We start from the raw sequence: 21281 nt of genomic DNA on the forward strand, positions 1-21281 counted from the left end.
ACTATTGTCGCCTTCAATTATTCGCATAAATTCAAAAATATCGTAACGAGTTTCCATAATTCAGATGCACCTACAAAACATATACTACAACTTTAAAAATGTATAATTCATGAATAAGGAATTACAGACAAAAATTATTTTTATCACTTTTTAGATTACAAAATTTAAAATAAATATCATTGTTTAAATGTTTTAAAAACAAGAGCAGCTCAGACCTAAAACATATGCTGAATCAATTCAATTATATCGTTATGAAATTCAATAATATAGATTTAAGTAGCAAAAATAGAAAAATGTCACTAAAATGTTCTAATAATACAGAGAAATCAATTGTTGGTAAATTTTTATTTTAATTATAGACCAATTATTGTATTCTGGTCCACTGTGAATCGGTTCTGATTAGACTGTTGTTATTACATCGATCGATTGTAGAGTGGAACAAAATTGAGAAAAAAAAAATGCAATTTTCGTGTTCGACGCGCACGCGTTACCAGTTAACGGAACGAAATACATTTTTAGCAACAACGAAACGTACGAACAATAAATACATCGTTAAATTGCCCGCGTATGTGTTTACACGTTCGTTGTGCAACGCATTAATCAACATTAATCAACCGACGATTAACGTCTGGGCTGCAAAGACGCTAAGTATATCCAAACAGACAGCACTTGATTCGGGTACGGATGGACGTAGACGGCGAGGGCGAATTCCACCAGCGGATTCTCGTTCAAATGCATGCCTGTAGATTTAATTGCATCAACCAGAACTTCGGTGTTGCTGTACGGTCTGTTGATGGGAAATCCGTTCATCTATATAATACACACGCACACACACACACACACACACACACAAAACGATTAAAAGTCGATTCACGAACAATTACATTGACGCGTATAAATAAATATAACACCTCCTCCACCTCCCCGCCGTTAGAGTTAATGATTTTAAGGAGAAAGTGTTTTAGAGTAAACTAATTTTATAGCGTTCCAGTTCTCGTAGGAGCAAGGGGATTGAACATACACTCCTACTGTGTTTTCAAAAATTGTTGCTACCTTTACTAATGGGATATGGTACGGCGGTTTTTTTCTTTTAAGGAGATTAAAAAAAACCTGGAAACGGTCTTTTTCTTCAGTTTACAATTTCCTGCAAACGTTATTCCCCATTCAAGCGTTGCTTAACGCGATACGAGTGTAATGTTATTGTTTATAGATCGAAAACGATAGTTGGCGCAACGATTTTAGCGTAATATTACAAAAATGTCCGCAAGACGTATCGAGTAAGTTAGTAGAAAAAGTGGTCAGTAGAAAAATAATTATTGTCAACACGATTTTCGAGTGCAATTTGTTACGATTATCAATGAACACGGGTGTTGCAACAGTTTTCGATTAATTGGAGAAATACATGAGACGTCGTGCGTAATGGCCCGCAGTAAACGTCTTGAATCACAACGGTTGACACGGTTGAAGCTAATGCAAAGAAGTGAAATGTATACGTTTTTCAAGTGTAAAAAAAAAGCTTGACTTTGCTTGTTCACCCCTCCCGCATTCCGAAAAACCCGTTTTCGGTAACGAAAACCGGACACACACATGTGAATTTTTCACTTTTTTCGAACCCCAGCGTTTCGTGCTGACCCGGCAGTACTGCAAACAAATACGATGAAACTTCCGTGCAACGAAGTCTCACCGGGAACAAATAGCATTCGTAGTATAGACGAATTGGTCAAACAGAATCATTTTGATTCACAATGATATGATCATTGTTCTCCACAATCGTTAAACAGAAAACGTCGTTACGTAGAAGTTCGTATGTACGGAAGTTTCACTGCATTCTAATCGTGACGCGAGCAAGCGTACCTTGTGGGACACGAGCAAGTGCTGTAACTCGGCCGGGTGACCGTTGTCAGCGGCGTTCTTGGTCCACGTCTCTCGCTCCAGACACGGCAGCACCTTCCGCAGCACAGTCACGCAATACCTGTTCCATACCGTCTTGGACTTGACCCGCCATCTCATCAGAGCGTTCCTCAGCGTGGTCTCCAGCTTCTCCTGCAGGACACGCGCGTCCGCGATCGCCGGCGGCGTGTAGTCCAACGCGTCCGGCTGCACGGAACCGGCCATGGGGGGCGCGGCTTGGTAACGGCCGAACGCCGGGTTCCAGTCCCGGTTCTGTGTCACGTCCCACCTAGTTCTGGTCACCGATTTCTCGTACTGCACGTTCAACCAAATCTGTTCAAAATCCAAACACGGTTCATGTTTTTTCATTCGGACCGTTGAAATCAACACCCGTCGAACGGAGAGGTAAAGTGAAACGGACGGTCTATTTTTTGTATTCGTTTTTGCATGTTACGCGCATACGGAAATCGTGATGACACATCGGTAACTCGATTCGTCTCAAGGTAGAAATCGAACCGAACCCTGGTGCGGTACATTCGAACGGTGTGGTACGGGTTTCGTTCGATTTCTGGATCGAAACTCGCGTAAAAATCGAAATATCGTAGAAAAAAAAAATTATCCAAATATACAGTATACTACGAACACAAACAAAGTTGTCCCCGTTAAAGTTAAAACGGGTCAGTTCGCTCAAACGTCAATGCTAACAGCACAACGCAGTGGTTCCGCTGAACGTATATAATCTACACGTTGATCGTTTTTAAGACGACGTAGGAGGTTAGCGGCATGCTTATTAAAAAAAAAAAAAAAAAACCAAAAAACGACGAAACGGGGGGGGGGGGGGGGGGGGAAACCAAAAAAAGGTACGGAGCAGATCGCGAGCGAAAAAAAATAATTGGAGAGGGGGGGGGGGGGAGGAGACGCGAAATGATTGGTTTACGTTTTCCACGTTGATCAAACAGTGCACTTCTTGTATGGGCGAAAAACTGTCGCACGTGGAGTACTTCTGACCGGTGAGCGGATCCCAGATGTCGTACACGGTGACGGCCGGGTTGTCCGGAAGCTGGCGGGACGTCAGCACGTAAGCGGCTTCGCCCCGGGACACGCCGGTGCCCAGCAGCAGCCACGACCGGACGTTCAGCTTCATGAAGTAACAGCACAGCAAGATGCCGTGGTCCACGCCCGAACCGCCGCCGAACAGCAGGCCCAACAGTTGCTGGAACAGTAGTACGCACAAGACATTAGTATTGATGTGCGACGTTGCGGGCGGGACGAGATCGCGCGTTGTTCCCCGAGGTAACACGCCCCCGTGAACGGCGATAGGGGTGACTGTGTTAGTGCGATCACGGTGTACGAATGTCGAGACCTGATTTCCGCGACGGTCCTTATGACACAATACGGGTCCGTAACTAATTAAATCGGTGTCGGACGTTCGGCTTTGCGCGACCTTATTTCGAATCTAGGACAAAATATCCTGTACTAAAATATCCAAGTCAACACGTCCAAGGTTGAAATATCCAACGGATAAAATATCGAGAGATAAAATATCCAATGTATAGGACAAAGTATCCAAATAAAAAAAATTATAAAAATCTGTACATCTGTACATAATTCATTTGTTTTTTTATTTAGGTAGGTGCATTGCTCATATTTAAATCAAAATTAATATTATTTAATATTTTATAATATAGTAATACAATAATATTAATAAAAATAAAACTATGTTACGTCGTAACGCACTACATAAAACTTAAGATATAATTATTATATAACACTACATATTACTATTATTATTTTATAACTGTATTAAAAAGTATTATTAACGTTAAATGTTACTAAAATGTGATCTAAAAACGAACAATAATGTATTTAAATAAAAAAAATTATAAAGGTATTAATAATACGGATTTTTATAATTTTTTTTTATTTGAATATTTTGTCCTATATATTGGTTATTTTATACCTGGATATTTTATCCGTTGGATATTTTAACCTTGGATATTTTGACTTTGATATTTTATTACAGGATATTTTGTCCCAATACCCATTATTTCACCGTACGACGCCGAAGAAATAATTCTTCCAGAAGTATCGGGGGTTTGACTGATTTTCGGAAGCCTGCAATTATTTTTTACGAACCCACCGTGGTTGGCGTGATTCGTAAACGTCTGAACGTTTGGTAAACGAGAAATATACGAAATAACGTCGTTTTATAGTAAACAATAATTAAAATTAAAGGGTTAAAAGTTTTGTTTTTTATTTTTTTCTACGTAAATATCGAACACCATTCGGCATTCGCATTCGACAGTGTTTCAAATGAACGTAAAAAAATCAAGTTCGAATAATGCCGAATTATTTATAAACTATTACTTGCCAAAATACTGACGTTGATCGTCCGAAAACTATCGTACTTCACCGTTACACGCGTATATAAAAAATAATTAAATTAATAAAAGCAACGAGCAAAAAATATTAAATCCTTTGCACTTATTATGTATTTATTTTAACAATCGATCAAACTTGTCTCTGATTTATGCGTCGGCCGTTGAATTATTAACGAACATTGAAATACATGCCTTGCACACGGTACGCGGTTTTGAGTAGGAAATCTCATCGCGTTAAACATTACGATCGTGAACAATTTTTAACGAGTCGCGCGTCTACGAGAATTCTCAGGAACGCTTTTACGCTGTCTTACACGTTATTCGAAACAAGTTATAACGATACGGGTGCAAGTCCATTGGCACTTGAAGGGGTTCGCGCACGGATGCGAGTCAACTTTGCGATATTCTGCTTTATTATTCCGTAGTAAAAACTTTGTACCAAACGCAATACGTAAAACTTTACACATTAAAGTATAAATATTTTTTGTCGGATAAAGTTATGTATCTACGGTACGAGATACGGTACAGGACCAATATTTCGACTGTCCCGGGGAAAAAGGTTATTTTTTTCCGATATTTTACTGCTGTAATTCACGCAAGGACAAACGGAGGGCTCCCGCAACCAGAATCGGTCGCGAAAGGGTTCGTGACGGTTTCAAAGGGAAACGAAATGAGACCAGTTTCTGGGCAACAACGGATTCGTGTTTCGTTCCGGACCCACGAACTGGTAAACCGGGGTGCTCGACACCGGTGTACATTCGACGCGTTGCCGTTCAAGACTTACGTCGCCGGTGAGCCAGACGTCGAAACGACCGATGAGCAGCACGTTGATGTTGACGGTGGGTACGAGCGACACGTATCTGGCGACCATTTCCGCGGTGGTGTTCGGCACGTCGTCGGAAATCGCTGCGAATAAAAAACATTTAAAAAAAATTAAAATAAAAAACGTACGGCCGCGCGGACCGCGTCGATAGAATGCCGCGTATAATGTCGTCTCGACCGTGTTGTTCTCACCCGGAAGCGGTAACGGCCTGAAGAATCTCGTCACGCAAACGGATTTCCCGCTGCAATGTATCACCAACGTTTTCACGGGCCTCCGGGGAAATTGCTTGGCTCCTTCCGCGCACCAGTACTCCAAGTACCGTTCGAAGTTCAACGATTCGCTGCAGTCCAACCTTTCCTGTAAACGTTCAAGGACGAGCGATTTTTATTTTCATCCGCGGAAATCCCTCGTCCGCGCCCTGGTTCCGATGAAAAATGAAACCGATCGCATACGCGCGCACGTACACAACTTTTAAATGTGTGCATGCAGTAGTAATAATTAACGACGATCGACGATCGGTAAAGGATGACGATAACGATCGCAATCACGGTTGTGCAGAAGTCGAAAAAAAATTGTGTTGCGCAGAACATTTTTTTTTTTTTTTCTTAATATTTTCCTGGTAGAACTGTCGTATGTGACAATCGTAACGTACAATCAACCGGTACATGCAACCGGGTTCGGACTCCCACTTTATACCATTCGTTCGAAATCTGGAAATATTTTACGGAGGAAGTTTACGGGAACTTTTTTTTTTTTTTGCGAAACACGGTTTTTAGTGGTACAATGAAAGTGCGTCCACGTTTGTCACTTTTACTGAAAACCGTCATAGATAATATTATAGTTGAAAATATAATTAACTTAGCTATAGCGGTTTTTTAATAATCAATATTCACGTACATTACAGCGGATGTGAATTTCAAAATTAATTCCTTACGTATTATAAAAGATATACTATCATCGACGCGATAAAATCGTGGTGCACACACAGTACGCGCCTAGAACGTGTTTTCGAGGAACTTCCACATCAAAATGGTTACTAAAACATTATCTTTTCAAATAAAATAACCATTACGTTAAATATTAGGATCGTGATCCTATGAAACGCAGAGATAATTACTTGATTATACTCAAACATTCGGCCACCGTTTTCGCAGTGACTTTCAGTAGATCGAAAAACCCTTAGAAACAAGGATTGCCATTAAAAAATTATTACATCTAAAACATTGATAGAATAAAAAATGAGTAACGTTTTTATTTTTCTACAAAAATGTAGTCTCGTAAAACTTTAAATTATTTAAAAAATAAATAAATGTTCGAAAACGTAAGATCAGACAGAAAAAATGGGCGTCTTACGTTATAAAAAATCACCTAATACCTGTACTCAAGCTCGATAAATTTTTAAAATAAAAACCTTCTCACAAAAATACTTCGAGAAACCTTAAATTATTTATGTTAGCAATCTACACTAAAACACTACGTATAAAACAATATTAGTTTAAAAATCGGAATATCTTGTACAATTATATCCTAAAAACTATGCATACAGTTATTTTAACTGTTTAGTTGGATGTTGTTAAAATGTTATTCACACGCACAATAATATTATCCAATTGTTTACGTTATACATTTTTACAGTCTTAATAAAAAAAATTAACATAAAATAAATAAAATAGTAGCTTTTCACAGTCTCTTAATATTATATCTTATTCGTTGTCAAATTTCGGAATTTGGTAACTTCATTGATTCTATAACTAAAACTTTTATAAAATGTCGTTTTTTTGTTTAATTATCATTGGTCTTTTCATTTTTGATAAATGTATGCATATTAAATGAAATTATCTAGCTAACCATTTTTGAAAAAATAAAATAAGAAACCGTATTAACTATGGTTTCAGGTTACAATTATTATTTAAGAAATCATTTTTCAATACTATTTGATGTGATTCAAAAGTGAAGTTCAATAGGTTCAATGTTTTGAAATTTTGAAATTATTTTTTATTCTCATAAAATTTGGATCATACAAAGTTATTTTAGTTTTTTTTTTTTCAACAGCTACTTGAAAATTCGATGATGGTAGCCTCTATCCAATATTTTTAAATTATATTCTTTTTTTTTAAAAAAAAAGAAATACACAGGGGTACAGGTGCACCTCCTTGTATCCACCTCACACCCATGAACATTGTATTAAGAAATTACCTACCTCAAGATGATTCATTAATGTAATAATATTTATTCAAATTATATGTAAAAGTTTCACCACCGAAAATAATATTTTCAAAAAATGTATATAGCAATACAGTGGTCAGAGAAATCATGATAATCTGACACATGTGGTACAATATACAGTACATGCGAATTATCGAAAAAACTAAATATTTAAACTGAAATTAAGAAAAAATTTAGTTTACTTTATTTCCATTGCACTTTGATTGAATTATAGAATTAATTTTAATATAATCATAATTTATTTATTACCTATATTAACTTTAGTATAGAGTTACATTGCCAGTAATTTAATTATTAAAATTAGTATTAAATTGATATTTATGGGAAATCCACAAATGCATAATAAGCATAATAATAAAGATACTACTTATGAAAAAAAACTCAAAATTTTAATAAAATGTATCACTAAATATATATATATTAGTAAAAATCTAATGGGTTCAATTATTTACATTCAAAGTGATATAGTTCATATCAATCTCAGATTATTGAAACTGAAATGTGAAAGAAAACCCAAATTATTAACACATTATTTGAATTCATTAATTCCCAAGTAATATAAGTTTATAAAAATAAAAATATAAAAAAATAAAATTGAAGTTTATCTTATGAAAATACGTTAAACCTTTATAAAAATAGTGTCATCTACCTTGATGGGTTCAGGAGGATGCAAAGGTGGCTGAGCCATAATGAACAAGCTCAGAAATGTTGAGTTTCTATAATGAGAGCTTTCAGAGTTTGATATAATTCTTTCGTATCCTAAAAGATGTCTAGGTGTGTTTAGTTGAAATGTTCCCTCGATCTGAAAAAAAATGATAACGACATTTAAAAACAATAATAATCAATATAATACTGAATGGCACACAAGCTGTAAGAGTACATTTTAATATTGAAACATATACTACACAAGGCATTTTCATAAGTATTTATACAAGATAGGTTCGATGGATATATTCTTGTATTAAAGAAAAGCAAGGCGTATTTTTTAAAACCACGAAAAAAACATGTTTCAATAATGTTATATATACTAAAAATTGTATCTTTAGTTCATAAATAATCAGTCAACTTGAATATAAAGTATAAACTGTAATTTATTTACGAAAATATTAACTTTTACAATAAATGCAGTTGATGGTACAGTTTCCGATATTATTAGTATTTTAATTAGTTATGGATATGGACGTACGACAAATGATTGGGAACTCTACTCAAAAATAAGGAGCTCAGCAGGAAATTGGATACATGATACATTCATGGCAATATCATTAATAGAATAAAATAATATATTTAGCCACATTTATTTATTAAATAATTAACTTAAAAAATAACTTAAACATTTTACATATTTCCTACATTGCAATAATTGATATACTCGTATAACTATTATTATACTACCTTTAAAAATCATTTCATAAACATGTTTTAATAAATTTAAAATTTCATACTAAAATCCTTAAATTGTTGCTAGACCAAGAAACATTAAAAACTAATGACAAACATACATAAAAAATGATTTATTATGTATTTAGTTAGACCCATTAAAAGTTCTCTTTACTAAAATGTAAAACTCCCAAATTCAATTAATGATAAAATTATGCAAACCATTCTTCTTTGACACAAATTTTAATTTAGGAGCAATAAACTGACTCTCATATTAAAAACAGGTATATTAATGGTATCAATAAAAAAAATTGGATTTTTTCATCACAAATGATCTAAAGCAGGGGTTCCCAACCTTTTTTTTCATCGAGTACCACCAGAGAATTTTATAATCAATACGCGTACCACCTCTATTTTAAAACTAAATTAAGAGTTAAATTTTTTTTAATGTATATTTTTATTATTTATTAATTTCTTAACTTTTTTTACTATTTAACATTTAGAAAAGTAAAAAAATTTTAACTTTTAGTTAAATCTTAATATTTAAATTAGAATTTTTATGATAATTAAATTTTACGTACAAATTATATTTAAAATAAAAGTCTTGTAAAATAAAACACTACTTAACTACAGATCGTTTTACATAGGACGTATAGTGACACATTAAAATAATTCATTGACATATATTATCCAATAATCGTTATTGCCAGTTGAGTGGCCATAACCATATTATATAAAATATAATATAAATAACTCCAACGTAAAGACTATAAGTATACACTTTGTCGATAATGTTATAGAAATTATCATCATCTAAAATACTAAAATCTAAATTATTACAAACCCCATGTTATTAATATTTATAACATTAGCTAATATCAAATAAACTTAACTAAATAATATTGAATGAAAAGAGTAAAAAAAAAATTATATCAAAAAATGTCTTCGTGTACCACCTACGAGCCTTCCACGTACCAGGAGTTGGGAACCCCTGATCTAAAGCATCTTCAAAAATATTATATATTATAATAATTATAACAATATTATGAGCAGGGGTGAAATTACAATAAAGAAATGAGGGCATTTTAAACCCCTCTATCTTTTTCATGTTCCTTAATGGTTACAGACACCCGCAACCCGTACAATTCAACAATCACTAAAATATTTATTAAATATTTAAATAATTCTATATTTAAATTAATAATTTTGATTTTATATTTTTATTGCACGTATAACGTAATAACCGTCTGCATACACAAATATTTCATCGCATGATCAGTTTTAAGTTCTGAGTGAAGCAAAGGATCTTATGGTTTTACAATGATGTTATTTTTTTTTTTGTAAACTTTTTTTTTTAGGATAGAAATACTGGTCTAAAAGTTTCATACAGTAACTTTTTACATTCAAAATTGGCATGTGAGGGTACTCTAGAGAGGTTATTTTTCCAAAATGTCAATAGTTTTTCCTGACGTGAGGAAATCTGCTAAAAAACCAAGTAAGAACGGTAAAAATGCGCTGTACATTTTTCTGATTTTAGTTATTTAGTCAAAACTTCAAAAGTATTGTGGTTAGAAACATGAAACTTCTATCCTATGTCAAAGACATTTTTTTTATACATTTAACAACAATTGCAAAAAAGAAGTTAAGCATTTTTGGTTTAAATATTGAATTTTGAAAATACCTAATTTTTTGAAAGTTTTTATGTAATAACACTTTAATTATTAGATATTAAGACTTGCAAATTTAATATAACCGTACTCATATCCTTACCTAAAGATACTAAAAAAATTTTAAAAAAACTGTTAGCCAGGATTTTATTTTATAAGCGCAGGCCCAGTTCAAAGGTTAAGAAACATAGACCCATGCCTAGGGCGACATGTAACATTTTTATACTATAAATAATTTTTAAAAAAAAAGATTAAAATTTCTAGTACCTACATATCAAATTATATTTAGTAAAAAATTAGACTCTATAAATTGTTCTGTTTTATTTAAATCAGTAGTGATATACTTATCTAAAAATTTATTGATCTAATTGATTGATAACTTTACATAAATAAAAATAATGAACACAGAATTAAGTCTATTTTAGTATTTTTTGTGAAAAAAATAAATAAAATATTTGATAAAATATTCACAAGAGACCCAAAATTTAATTTTGCATAGGTGTGATTAAACATTTAAGCTGGGCCTAAATAAGTGTTTAAAGAAATTATTATACGATTTTTACTGTTTTTAAATACATTTTCAACATTCTATGTTTATTAAAAAAAATTGATCCATCTACTGATATAATAACATATAATAAAATATAATATGAAACTTTGGAAACGGTTAGAACAACATAATTTGAATATTAAGTGAAAAAACATTTTCTTTCGTCAAACAAGAAACAGAAAAAAAAATAGGAACTTACCGACAGTTAGACTAAGATTAGTAAAATATATAAACGGTAAACTTTTATACTGAAGCATTGTTTAGAATCTTTTAACTAAATAAATGAGTTAAAATTTGTTTAAAACTTTTTACACCCATTACCATTGTATAGTTCGGAAACTGAAGGGATGAAGGACAAAATTTCCATCATCATTATTTAAATTTAAATTAACATAGAAAAAAAGGTTGCTAATTTTAAAATTGAGGGTGTACCCAAGCCCCCATATTGCACCTATGATTAAAATCAGTTTTAAGTATGATAATTACATTTTAGATAATTTTTTAACTCAAAATAATAAATATTTTTTTATTTTTTTTATAGTCTAGCAATTAGACACAAAATAAGTATTAAATATAAAAAGAAAAAAACATGATTAGAAATTAGAGTTGTACCTTATTTCAAATAATAGTGCAAATACATTTATCTGGGGTCGTTGAGATGAGTCATATGTTAAGATACTGATATTTAAAGCAAATATCTATATACCAGCTTAAAATAATATAATTATTTATAAAGTATTGTAGAATATCAATGGTTTTTATTTAAGTATAAAACAATTAGATGCCTTGAGGGCCAACATGAAGGTGTTTCCTAACCATAGGAAGCAATGGGTAAGATCATGTTCAGCTTGCAAAAAGATTTAAGTTTTCATTAAATTTCACCTAAATGGTGAATCACTTATAGATTTTTTCTCTTAGCTTCCGGTTACTATTCATTTTGAGCTATACATATAATGTGTCACTTCATATTAAAAATAATCCATTATTATCAAAATTAGATCTATTCAAGATGAAAAACGTAAAACACTAGTGGTCTCAAACAACATTTAAAGTACTGAGTAAAGACTAATATATAACAAGTTTTTATAGGTATAAGATAATCAGTTAAGCAAAACAATGAATGGTTTTTTCCCAACATAACATTAAATAAAGTAATATTCCTATATATATTCACTGACTTGAGAACTGTTGAATAATGCTGATATGGGTATAACACAGCTACCCAACCAGTGTCTCTCTAAACGTTGATGTATGTTTGTTTCCCGAGTTCTATCATCTTCTAATATATCGATTACTACTTCATCATACATATTTATATGTATGCAATCGTCAATAGATTGAACTTCATTGGGACAAAAATCAACAGAATTTGATCTGTAAGAAAAAATTGATTACATTATTATACATAGCAAAAATTGATCCTGACACATATTATTATTTATTTGTATTATAAGTCCTTAAATTAATAGTACTTTAAGCTAAAAAAATTGACTATAAACAATAATTAAAAATTGTTTTCGTTGAATAATGATCCTTAAGAGCATACAACATATTAAGACAGATATTTGTTGTCATACATTTCCATTAATAAATAAATAAACCAAATTAATGGACCATTTAGCAGAACATTGTGCAGAGAAAATTTGCCTAAAATCAAATGTGTGAATAATGAACATGAACAATAATAATACTACAAAATAAAATCTATTTTAATAAAATTAAGTTATAATATTAATTTGTTCAATGCTAACAAAATAATAGAAAATATACTCATATTATATAACATACTGAGGCGTTTTATCCATGAATTTCATATTTACAGTTAAAATTAATAAAAATGTATTCTTAATAAGCAGAGCTAGGATTTGTATGCAATTAAAAATTGTAAAATATACATTTTATTTACCAAAATATGCAAAAATATGCATTTAAATTTTTATTAGATAAACACAAAAATATAGTTAAAAAAAAAAAATTTGTTTATTGAAATACATCAGTGGTTGGATTTTTTTCTTAACCATACAATGCATGATTTTTTTATTTTTATTTTTTAATTTTTTTTGAGTTGTTATATTAGTCATAATGAAGGGGAAATTACTAAAAAAATTTTTGGTAATTTAAGTCTCTAAAAAACCATTTTTTTAGTTTGTTGCCTGTGAGCAACGTTATGTATTTACATACAACATAATTATTTATTAAATTTATAAATGTAATTTATTCATATACCTATCTTGAAAAGTTATATCGTTTATTCATTAACTATAAATATAAGAAAATAATTGATTGACTTATCAATTACAAAACAAAGTATACATTTTTTAAAAGGTAACTTAATATAATATAATTGAAAAATAAAATAAAACAAAAATAATTTAAAATAAATTTTATGTTCGACAAAAAGAACTAAGTTTTATACTTTAATCAGTAGGTCTAGAATTAAATACGAAATATTAATTACAAAATGTACTAAAAACATCAATTTTTCGCATTTTTATAATCAAAATATGAAATAATATTCATTTTATTCAATATATGCAATAACATGCATTTTATCTAAAATATACAAAAACATGCAAAATAAAAATACCACCATGTATCTCATCATGAGGTGATTAGTGAACATTACTGACAAATTCAATAATCAGAAGTCGCAAAAAAAAACATGCTGTTGCATACAAATCCTAGCCCTCTTAATAAGTATTAACTAGCGAAAAAGGATTTTCTGCAAAACATGAGTATTCAATGTAAAACAATTATAATAATGTAGATAAGTATAATATGCTCTTAAGAATTAATAGCTAAAAATATATTTTAACTGACTATTTGAAGTGAATATATTATGTTATAATTTGAAAGGAATCAATTAATTGAACACTTAATTAATTATGGGCTGAAACAAAATTCTATTATTACGATAATATTTGATAATGCTTGACCTAACAGTTAATTGTAAATCTTGATTCCATGTTGGATTAGAACCTTCAGCGGTGGTGGTTCTACTCGTATGATTCTTGAAAGATATTTCTATGAATGGTTGAACTGGAACCATAGCTATGTCTCCCATCATCATGTCGGAATTTTTTCTTACAGGTACTTCAAAAGCTCTCATTACATTTATAACAACCTTTAAAAAAATATAAACATAAATAGTGTTCATGGTAAATAATATTAAAATAATAGTTTACTTTGATTTCTTGTCCTGATAAGCTTTTGACAGGTATTTTTTTTCTTTCTTTTCTTTTAGGACGTAAAGGACGCTTTGGTTGAAACATTTTCATGAATGTCAAACCTAAAGTCCTTTAAACAATAAAAATACAGTTTGTAGTTAACATTAATTCATGATACAACTGAGTGCTTCGACAAATTATTTTATTTTTTTGTAGGTATATTTCTACTTAATGAACACCCTAAATTTTAGAATATTTTTTTGTTGGTTTTATGTATTTTTCAACTTTGAATACAATGGTGCAAACGAAAATTGGTACTGATCATTAGTTTTGTAGTTATAGTCATTTAAAGTTGACAGTTTTGTTTAAATAGTCCATGTTTAAATTTGTACTGTGGAGCAATGGATAACATGGTTCTTACAAGTACTGAATTCAAATTACTAGAATTACAAAACTGTGTACAATATTACGTAAATTATTATATTTGTTGCATTTTATTTTTTTGTCCTGTGACCTACTTGGGGTGGTGTTGCATAGCAAATCGAGAGATATTTTTGTTTTTAACTGTCCATGCGAGTGACCCCGTCTGATTTTGAGATCCATCCAAAACCTTTTGTTTTTATTCTGTGATCTATTTGAGGTGGTGTTGTCTTAATATAAAATATTAAGGTTTTTCAGGTTTTAAAGTTATCGTTTAAAAAAAAAAAAAAGTGCAAAAATGTATTTAACCAGTGAAGGGTCAAATGAATGGGGCTTGATCATGAATTTTGTGGTTCACTGAACTACCTAAAAGTTTGGAGTGGGTGTCATTTTAATAGGTAGGTACTTGGTCTTGGCAACTGGCATTGGTAAGCAATATAAAGTTGGTAATTTAATAGATATTAGGTAAATTTTTGTACCTAATATGACTTTTTGGTAGGTGGGTAGGTGATATTAACTATGCTTGAATCATCAACTGAAAAATGTCAAACCCGCTTTTGTAATCAAACTCAGTTACATAGATACATAATCGACATTACTACCACTGCATAATGCTATTAAATGTTTTTATTGATAATCAGTATTTAAGGGATTTAGTATAAAATTATAAGCTTTAATTAACTATAACTTCGAAATTAAGTTCTTACATCAAATTCTAATTTCATCATCATTTTTTCACCCAAAATATGAGTTTCCCAAAATAATTGTCAAAATTAAGCGTGCTCCATGTTCCTTTTTGTATTACGAGATAATATTGAAATATGAGTATACATACCCAATATCTGGAACAGTGTCTTCAACAATAATATCTCTAGTTATTTTATTCCTGTTGCCTAATTTACATTGTTTAAGAATTTTATCGTAGAGTCTAATAACTGAATAACGGCCCCAGATCCTACTGGTTTCCAAAGGTCCAAGACCAGCAACTTCCAAGGCAAGCTCAGAAGTTGACAAACGATTTTCAAATTCCTAAAAAAAATGAAACCACTGTTAAATTTACAAAATTAGTTTTTCAATATTTTAAAATGTGATTGATTGAATGTACTGCTTTAAAGCCAGACATGACATAACTGATGGTAAAATCTGATGAGTGATGAGTTTTTAATACTGAAATTAGTATTTCTAAAATGCATTTGCTGAACAACCCTCTAAGATATAATATCAAACAGTGAATGCTTTAAATTTAATGATAATGCGTTTGTCTAACAATAGATTAAATAAAAATTAGTTAGATTTATTAATATAATAATGTTTATTACATATAAAATTATGAAAAATGTATGTTTAAAAATGTTCTACATCCACTTTATACATTGGTTTTCTAGAAGGTAACACACACTACAGATTAAGACACTGATTTATATTTTATACTTACTTAACAAAAATAACTTATAATTAACTTACATTAAAAATATTTTTTGGTATAAGCCATTCCTTTAGAGGAACAGCTTTGGCCATTCTAAATTCTATTTCTCCTCGGTCACGTAGCTTTAATAATTTTAGTCTAGGATTAGAGTTTAATTCTTCATCCGAGCAAAATTCCAACATTTTTTTATAAATATTAACACTAAACTTAGTCTTCATAATAGAAACCATTTTCTCATCAACATTCTACAACAATTATTATAAAATTAAATTTTAAAAATATCTACCAGATGTTACAACTCTAATACTTTCAAAGCTTCAAAAAACGATGCATTATTCGGGTCATTAGGATCTGGGTGCATATCATTCATCCAGTTTAAATACTTCTCTGTTTTAGTAGATAGAATATTATTGGTACTAAAATGAAACGTTTTGGTATTAATATACATTCTAATGATCTAAGCTAATATAAATCACATACTTTTGAGGATAGAGTCTGTTAAAGTAATCCTCAGGTGGACATAAAATTTTATCACCAAAAGTACCCCAACCGACCTTACATAACACTTCACCAGAAGTGTAAAGACAATGAACCTCCGTATCCTCTGGGAACACCTTGAAATCCACACCACTACCAACACCAGCATTTTGAACAATCTGATTGCCAAAACAGCTGAATTCCAAGTTTTCAATGTCGACGACATCCAAAGTAGTATTGCTAAAGTAAGGAATATGTGTTGAATTACATTATCATTCTGTAATGATTGGACAATCTATACCATAAAGGAAAAGGTATGTAAAGTTCAGCTATTGGATTTTTTGTAAACAAATTTTTTGAATTTAAATTTTCACAGTGTATATTCAAAGACAATGTATCTGGCCACTGATGGACTTCGACGACAAATTTCTGATTAACATCGACTGAGAAACTGTCATCTAGTGGTAAAAATGCTGATTCGCATACAATACGACCATTGAACATAATGTCAAACCAGATTGAATGTTTTGACAATGCCAACCTCCGTTGAAGTTCTCTACAATAAAATAAAAATAAATCACATATTTTACATACATATTAAATTACTAATTAAAGTAAATTTAAATTACTCTTTGGCAGTTATTTGTTCAACTGGAGTAGGTTCAATTTTTGACAAGATAAATTTAATTATTGGCTCTCCTGGTGATCTCAACGACTCTGATAGCATACTACATGCCTGGTCTCTGACTTCAGGAATATTGGTTTCAATATTTTTCTCTTTCATTTCTTCAAGTGTTTCTTCAACAAGGCTAAATCGTCATACAGTTAAGATATGTTAAACAAGATTTTTTTCAACTTATACTTATTGAATTCAGATTCCCATTCTTCGGTATTATCCTTGTCATCAACAATAATTTCCAATTTTGTATTCGTAATTATATATTCTTGTCTTTCTCTCAATTTTTTCAAATCTCTCCAAGTTGCCAGTATATTAGATATTAAAGTGCGATCTGCTTTGCCTTCTAGTAACCTCTGAACTCGAGTTTCTTTTATTTCTGTTTTATATCTGAATAAAATTAATTTATTTGAAAATAATAAATTTTAAAGCTAATCTTTCAAACTTACCTATGTAAACGATTTTTATGGTTTTCTAACAATTCATTATCATTTTCCTCAGCCATCACTTTAATCACAGTATCTCTGGCATTTCTCAATGCTTCCAATCTACCAGATAGCATTTTTGTTCTGGAAATATTTTGACGATACTCATACTTATCATAAAGTAATAATAATTGCTTGTCCAGAACATGCTGTCGACTAAACAAAGCGTGATGACTGAACTGAATTTTCGATATTTTTAATTCCAAAATAAATTTAATATCTTTAATGTCTTGATAAAAGCTATTGAAACTGTAGGGATTCTTAAACGGCATTGCCTATTCACCGGGTAAGTCATTAGAATAATTGTGAAATTATAATAATATTTATCATCATAAATACTTACATTGGTGTACTTAATATCTAAGTATCTATTGTTTTCAGTAGAGTCTGATAATTTACAGCAAAATGGACCAATCAAAGGATCAGGTAATCTAATTGGTTCACCATCTTCCCCAAACCAGTGACTGGAAAATAAAACAACGTTAAATTACAGCAATTTCAAAACACTTCTAATCATATTATGATTTTTTACAATTCATTAGCTTTAAGCAGCCTATGTTGAAGCTTGTTGAGACATTTTTTACTGACTGGAGGATGTGTACCAACATACAATCCTTCTTTTTCTGGATATCGTGGCTGTCTCGAATTTAGTCGTTTGGCAAGATCCACTATGATAAAAAAGACTTGACATTAATTATAATCCGTATCACATAAAAGATATGATATACCTTGAGATCCATCCGGAACAAAATACATTTTTTCACTTGCTTCTTTAATTTTAATAGATGTGTCCAAAAATGGTACAATATTAAGATCAATAACATCAATGTCTTCTCCATCAGCTAGTCCTAAATAGTCTTCTGTAACTAATTTTTTATTTTCATCGTTATGAACACCAATTTCTGCATCTATAAAATCATATGAAGAACCATAACTAGATGTTATTTAAATCTTTAAATGTGTTTACAATAATAGAATTAATCATAAATAATAAACGAATGAAAAATAATTTTTTCAGAAATATACCACTAGATTCGGCCGACTGTTTTTGAACTTCTAGTGTTGTAGAAGGGGGATCCCAAACTTTAGTAAAAAAATTGTAACTCTCAATTTCGTGCTCAACCTTTATACAATAAAATAAAATAATCATAATCAATTAATGACAAAATCTCAGTGAGTATAGGTATACATATTTTATGGACAATATATTTTAAGTAGGGATTAAAATTATTATTAAATCTATGATTTTGATTAATAAAATATAAAATAAAAAAGCAGATGTAAAAGCTTAATGTGAGAATGCATGTGTTTATGAAGTGATTCGGTTAAGTCCATGCTTCATAAAGTACACCTGTCTAAGACAGGTGAGGAAATGCAGGTGCTGTATTGCAGGAACTATGGTTGAAAGATAAGAATGAAACGGCCCGTGAAAGAAACTTCAGTTGATAGTAAAACTAACAATAAAATTTAAATGCAATAATTAAACGGCATTATTATAATTAGAAAAACTATTTTTTATCTGTTTAACTAAAAATCAGTTATAAATTCATACATAATACATTAAGATTTCTCACTCATTTTTACTTTTTTTTTTTGCTATTCGTGTACATAAACAAAACCAGTGCAAGTGTTGAAGCTACCTGAGTACAGAAACTAAAAATATACAAATAAATTATTAACTATAAGGTCAGTTAAAACATAAATGTATGACTCCTTTTTCAAATAATATACCTCATTTATGTTATTTGTGATCAAATTTTTACTTTGCTTATCCTTTTCATGTTTTTCTAAAGCAGCTGCAACTACTTCATTCTCTGAATTCATCTGTCAACAGAAGTAAATATATATTTTCATAAAAACATTTATAGATTTTTATAAACTAGTCAAATGTTATAGAAACTGATAATACATTCACTGTTAATTCTTTTAAGAAATGTTTCATCTAATGAAGATTTAAAGTAATTAATATTATAAACCACCAGACATTAATTTAAAAAAAAATCAATAATTTTATTAAGAAAATGTTTTAAAAAAAATGATTTGATTATTTTACTTTGGTAATAATAGTATATCATTACAGAAATCTATATCATATAAAAATTTAAAAAAAAAAATAATAAATAAATTTGTACTAAAATAATCTTTAGTTTTATAACTTGATAAGTTAATAAAAAGTAGTAGAATCTTCAATAGTTACTGATATGAGTACTTATAAAAATTATATAAAACATTTTTTTGAATAATAAAAAAATTGAAAAATAATTGTATACATTTTGGCCATCATTTATTTCAAAATATATATTTGGGATTTATTTATTTTGATTGCTAATTAACATCAGTAGTAATCAAAGGCATATAATATTGTATATCTTATCAAATATCTAACTGAAATTATATTATTTTTTACTTAGCACAACATAATTTAATTACCGGTCTTCTGAGGAAATTTCTGAGGAAAAAAAGTTCCATAATAAACTTCTAAAGAGGCAGTAAATTCAATCATTTCTGATTAAATAATGATTGTACTCAATTTTATTTTAATATGAAAGATTTGCAGAACATGTAAAGACACCGGAATTGAAAAAGTTTGAGAATTTCTGATTTAAATTATTGTATATAACATATGGGCATATGTTGTATTCAAATGCACGGCATTACAATTTATTAAAACAAATAGATTTTCAGGCATAAAACAAATTTAACACAATAAATGTAAACATACAAGTTGTGCTAGACGTTCAGCAGGCTGTTTAACATTTGGTTGTACTTTAGATTTAGTCTGTTCGATAACTACCGTGTTTGAGGCTCTTTCCTGAAAAACAATTTGACAGTAAGCACTTGTGTAATAATAAAAAAAACCGTCCAACCCACCTTAACTTGATTAACATGTTCTCTAAGACGGTCCTTGAATGAACGTACTTCCGACTGCGATGTACAAGTGCTAGACATTCCATCTATCGACGGTCTACGGCTACCCATCACACTGACTGGACTCATACCCTGATAAAATAAGATTTATTAAATTATAAAACAAAATAATAGAAATAATACGGCAGGTATTGTTTTGGACATCAAAGGGTACCAGCTCGATGGCGGAGTTTAACGTGTGTTCGGATGGCTCTGGCGTTCCAGGACAATCTAATACTTCTAAATCGTCGTCTTCCATTTTCAAAAGGATAATATCAAACGATCAAGCGACGTGAAACATCAACGCTAATCCACTGACAGACCACAGAACCAAACGACCGACGAAAGCGAGATTAATTTGTGCAATAATATACGCAAAAATGTCTATTGGCGAACCAAGGGATGTAGAAAACTAACACTGGCTTGAAAAGACAATAATCGGTAAATATTTTGTTTTCGAAACGATCTCCATGGATACACGGACGGACGAAAACATTCGAACATCATTGAGATAACACGTTATCAGCTAATGTTTTCTTATCTCAAACGTTTTTCCATTTTCATTTGAACGATAACGTTTTCACCAGGCGTGTAATATTCTTGTTGTTTATTATATTATGTTTATTATGATTTTTCTTTCAATTTTTCTTAGTATAAAATATAATTAGGCACAACAATCTCGCGGATCACGCGAACGTTAGGCGTGGAAAACATTCTACTACCGGATCCGACTGTTAGGATTGCTATTCGAAGTAGATACAGCCTACCAGTGGCGTGACGAACTCAAACGTTTTCAGAGGCAAGTT

General features: G+C 30.7%; 1 protein-coding gene across 1 annotated transcript; it reads right to left on the minus strand.

Moving 5' to 3' along the window:
• Positions 1-326: 326 nt before the first annotated feature.
• Positions 327-20980, minus strand: LOC112679259 (coiled-coil and C2 domain-containing protein 2A). The gene is made up of 25 exons (XM_025548999.1): positions 20651-20980; positions 20440-20568; positions 20291-20380; positions 19300-19392; positions 18595-18691; positions 18297-18476; positions 18101-18236; positions 17912-18032; positions 17533-17843; positions 17270-17473; positions 17037-17216; positions 16709-16963; positions 16411-16647; positions 16238-16346; positions 15969-16175; positions 15340-15533; positions 14103-14214; positions 13854-14041; positions 12096-12291; positions 7970-8122; positions 5286-5451; positions 5056-5177; positions 2828-3103; positions 1855-2223; positions 327-810 (listed from the first exon to the last, which is right to left on the minus strand). The coding sequence occupies exons 1-25, from the start codon at positions 20732-20734 to the stop codon at positions 622-624; spliced, it is 4398 nt and encodes a 1465-aa protein (XP_025404784.1). The 5' UTR covers positions 20735-20980; the 3' UTR covers positions 327-621.
• Positions 20981-21281: the final 301 nt, after the last annotated feature.

This window comes from Sipha flava, unplaced genomic scaffold (assembly GCF_003268045.1).
Source record: "Sipha flava isolate LNK unplaced genomic scaffold, YSA_version1 133_pilon_pilon, whole genome shotgun sequence".
Lineage (NCBI taxonomy): Eukaryota > Metazoa > Arthropoda > Insecta > Hemiptera > Aphididae > Sipha > Sipha flava.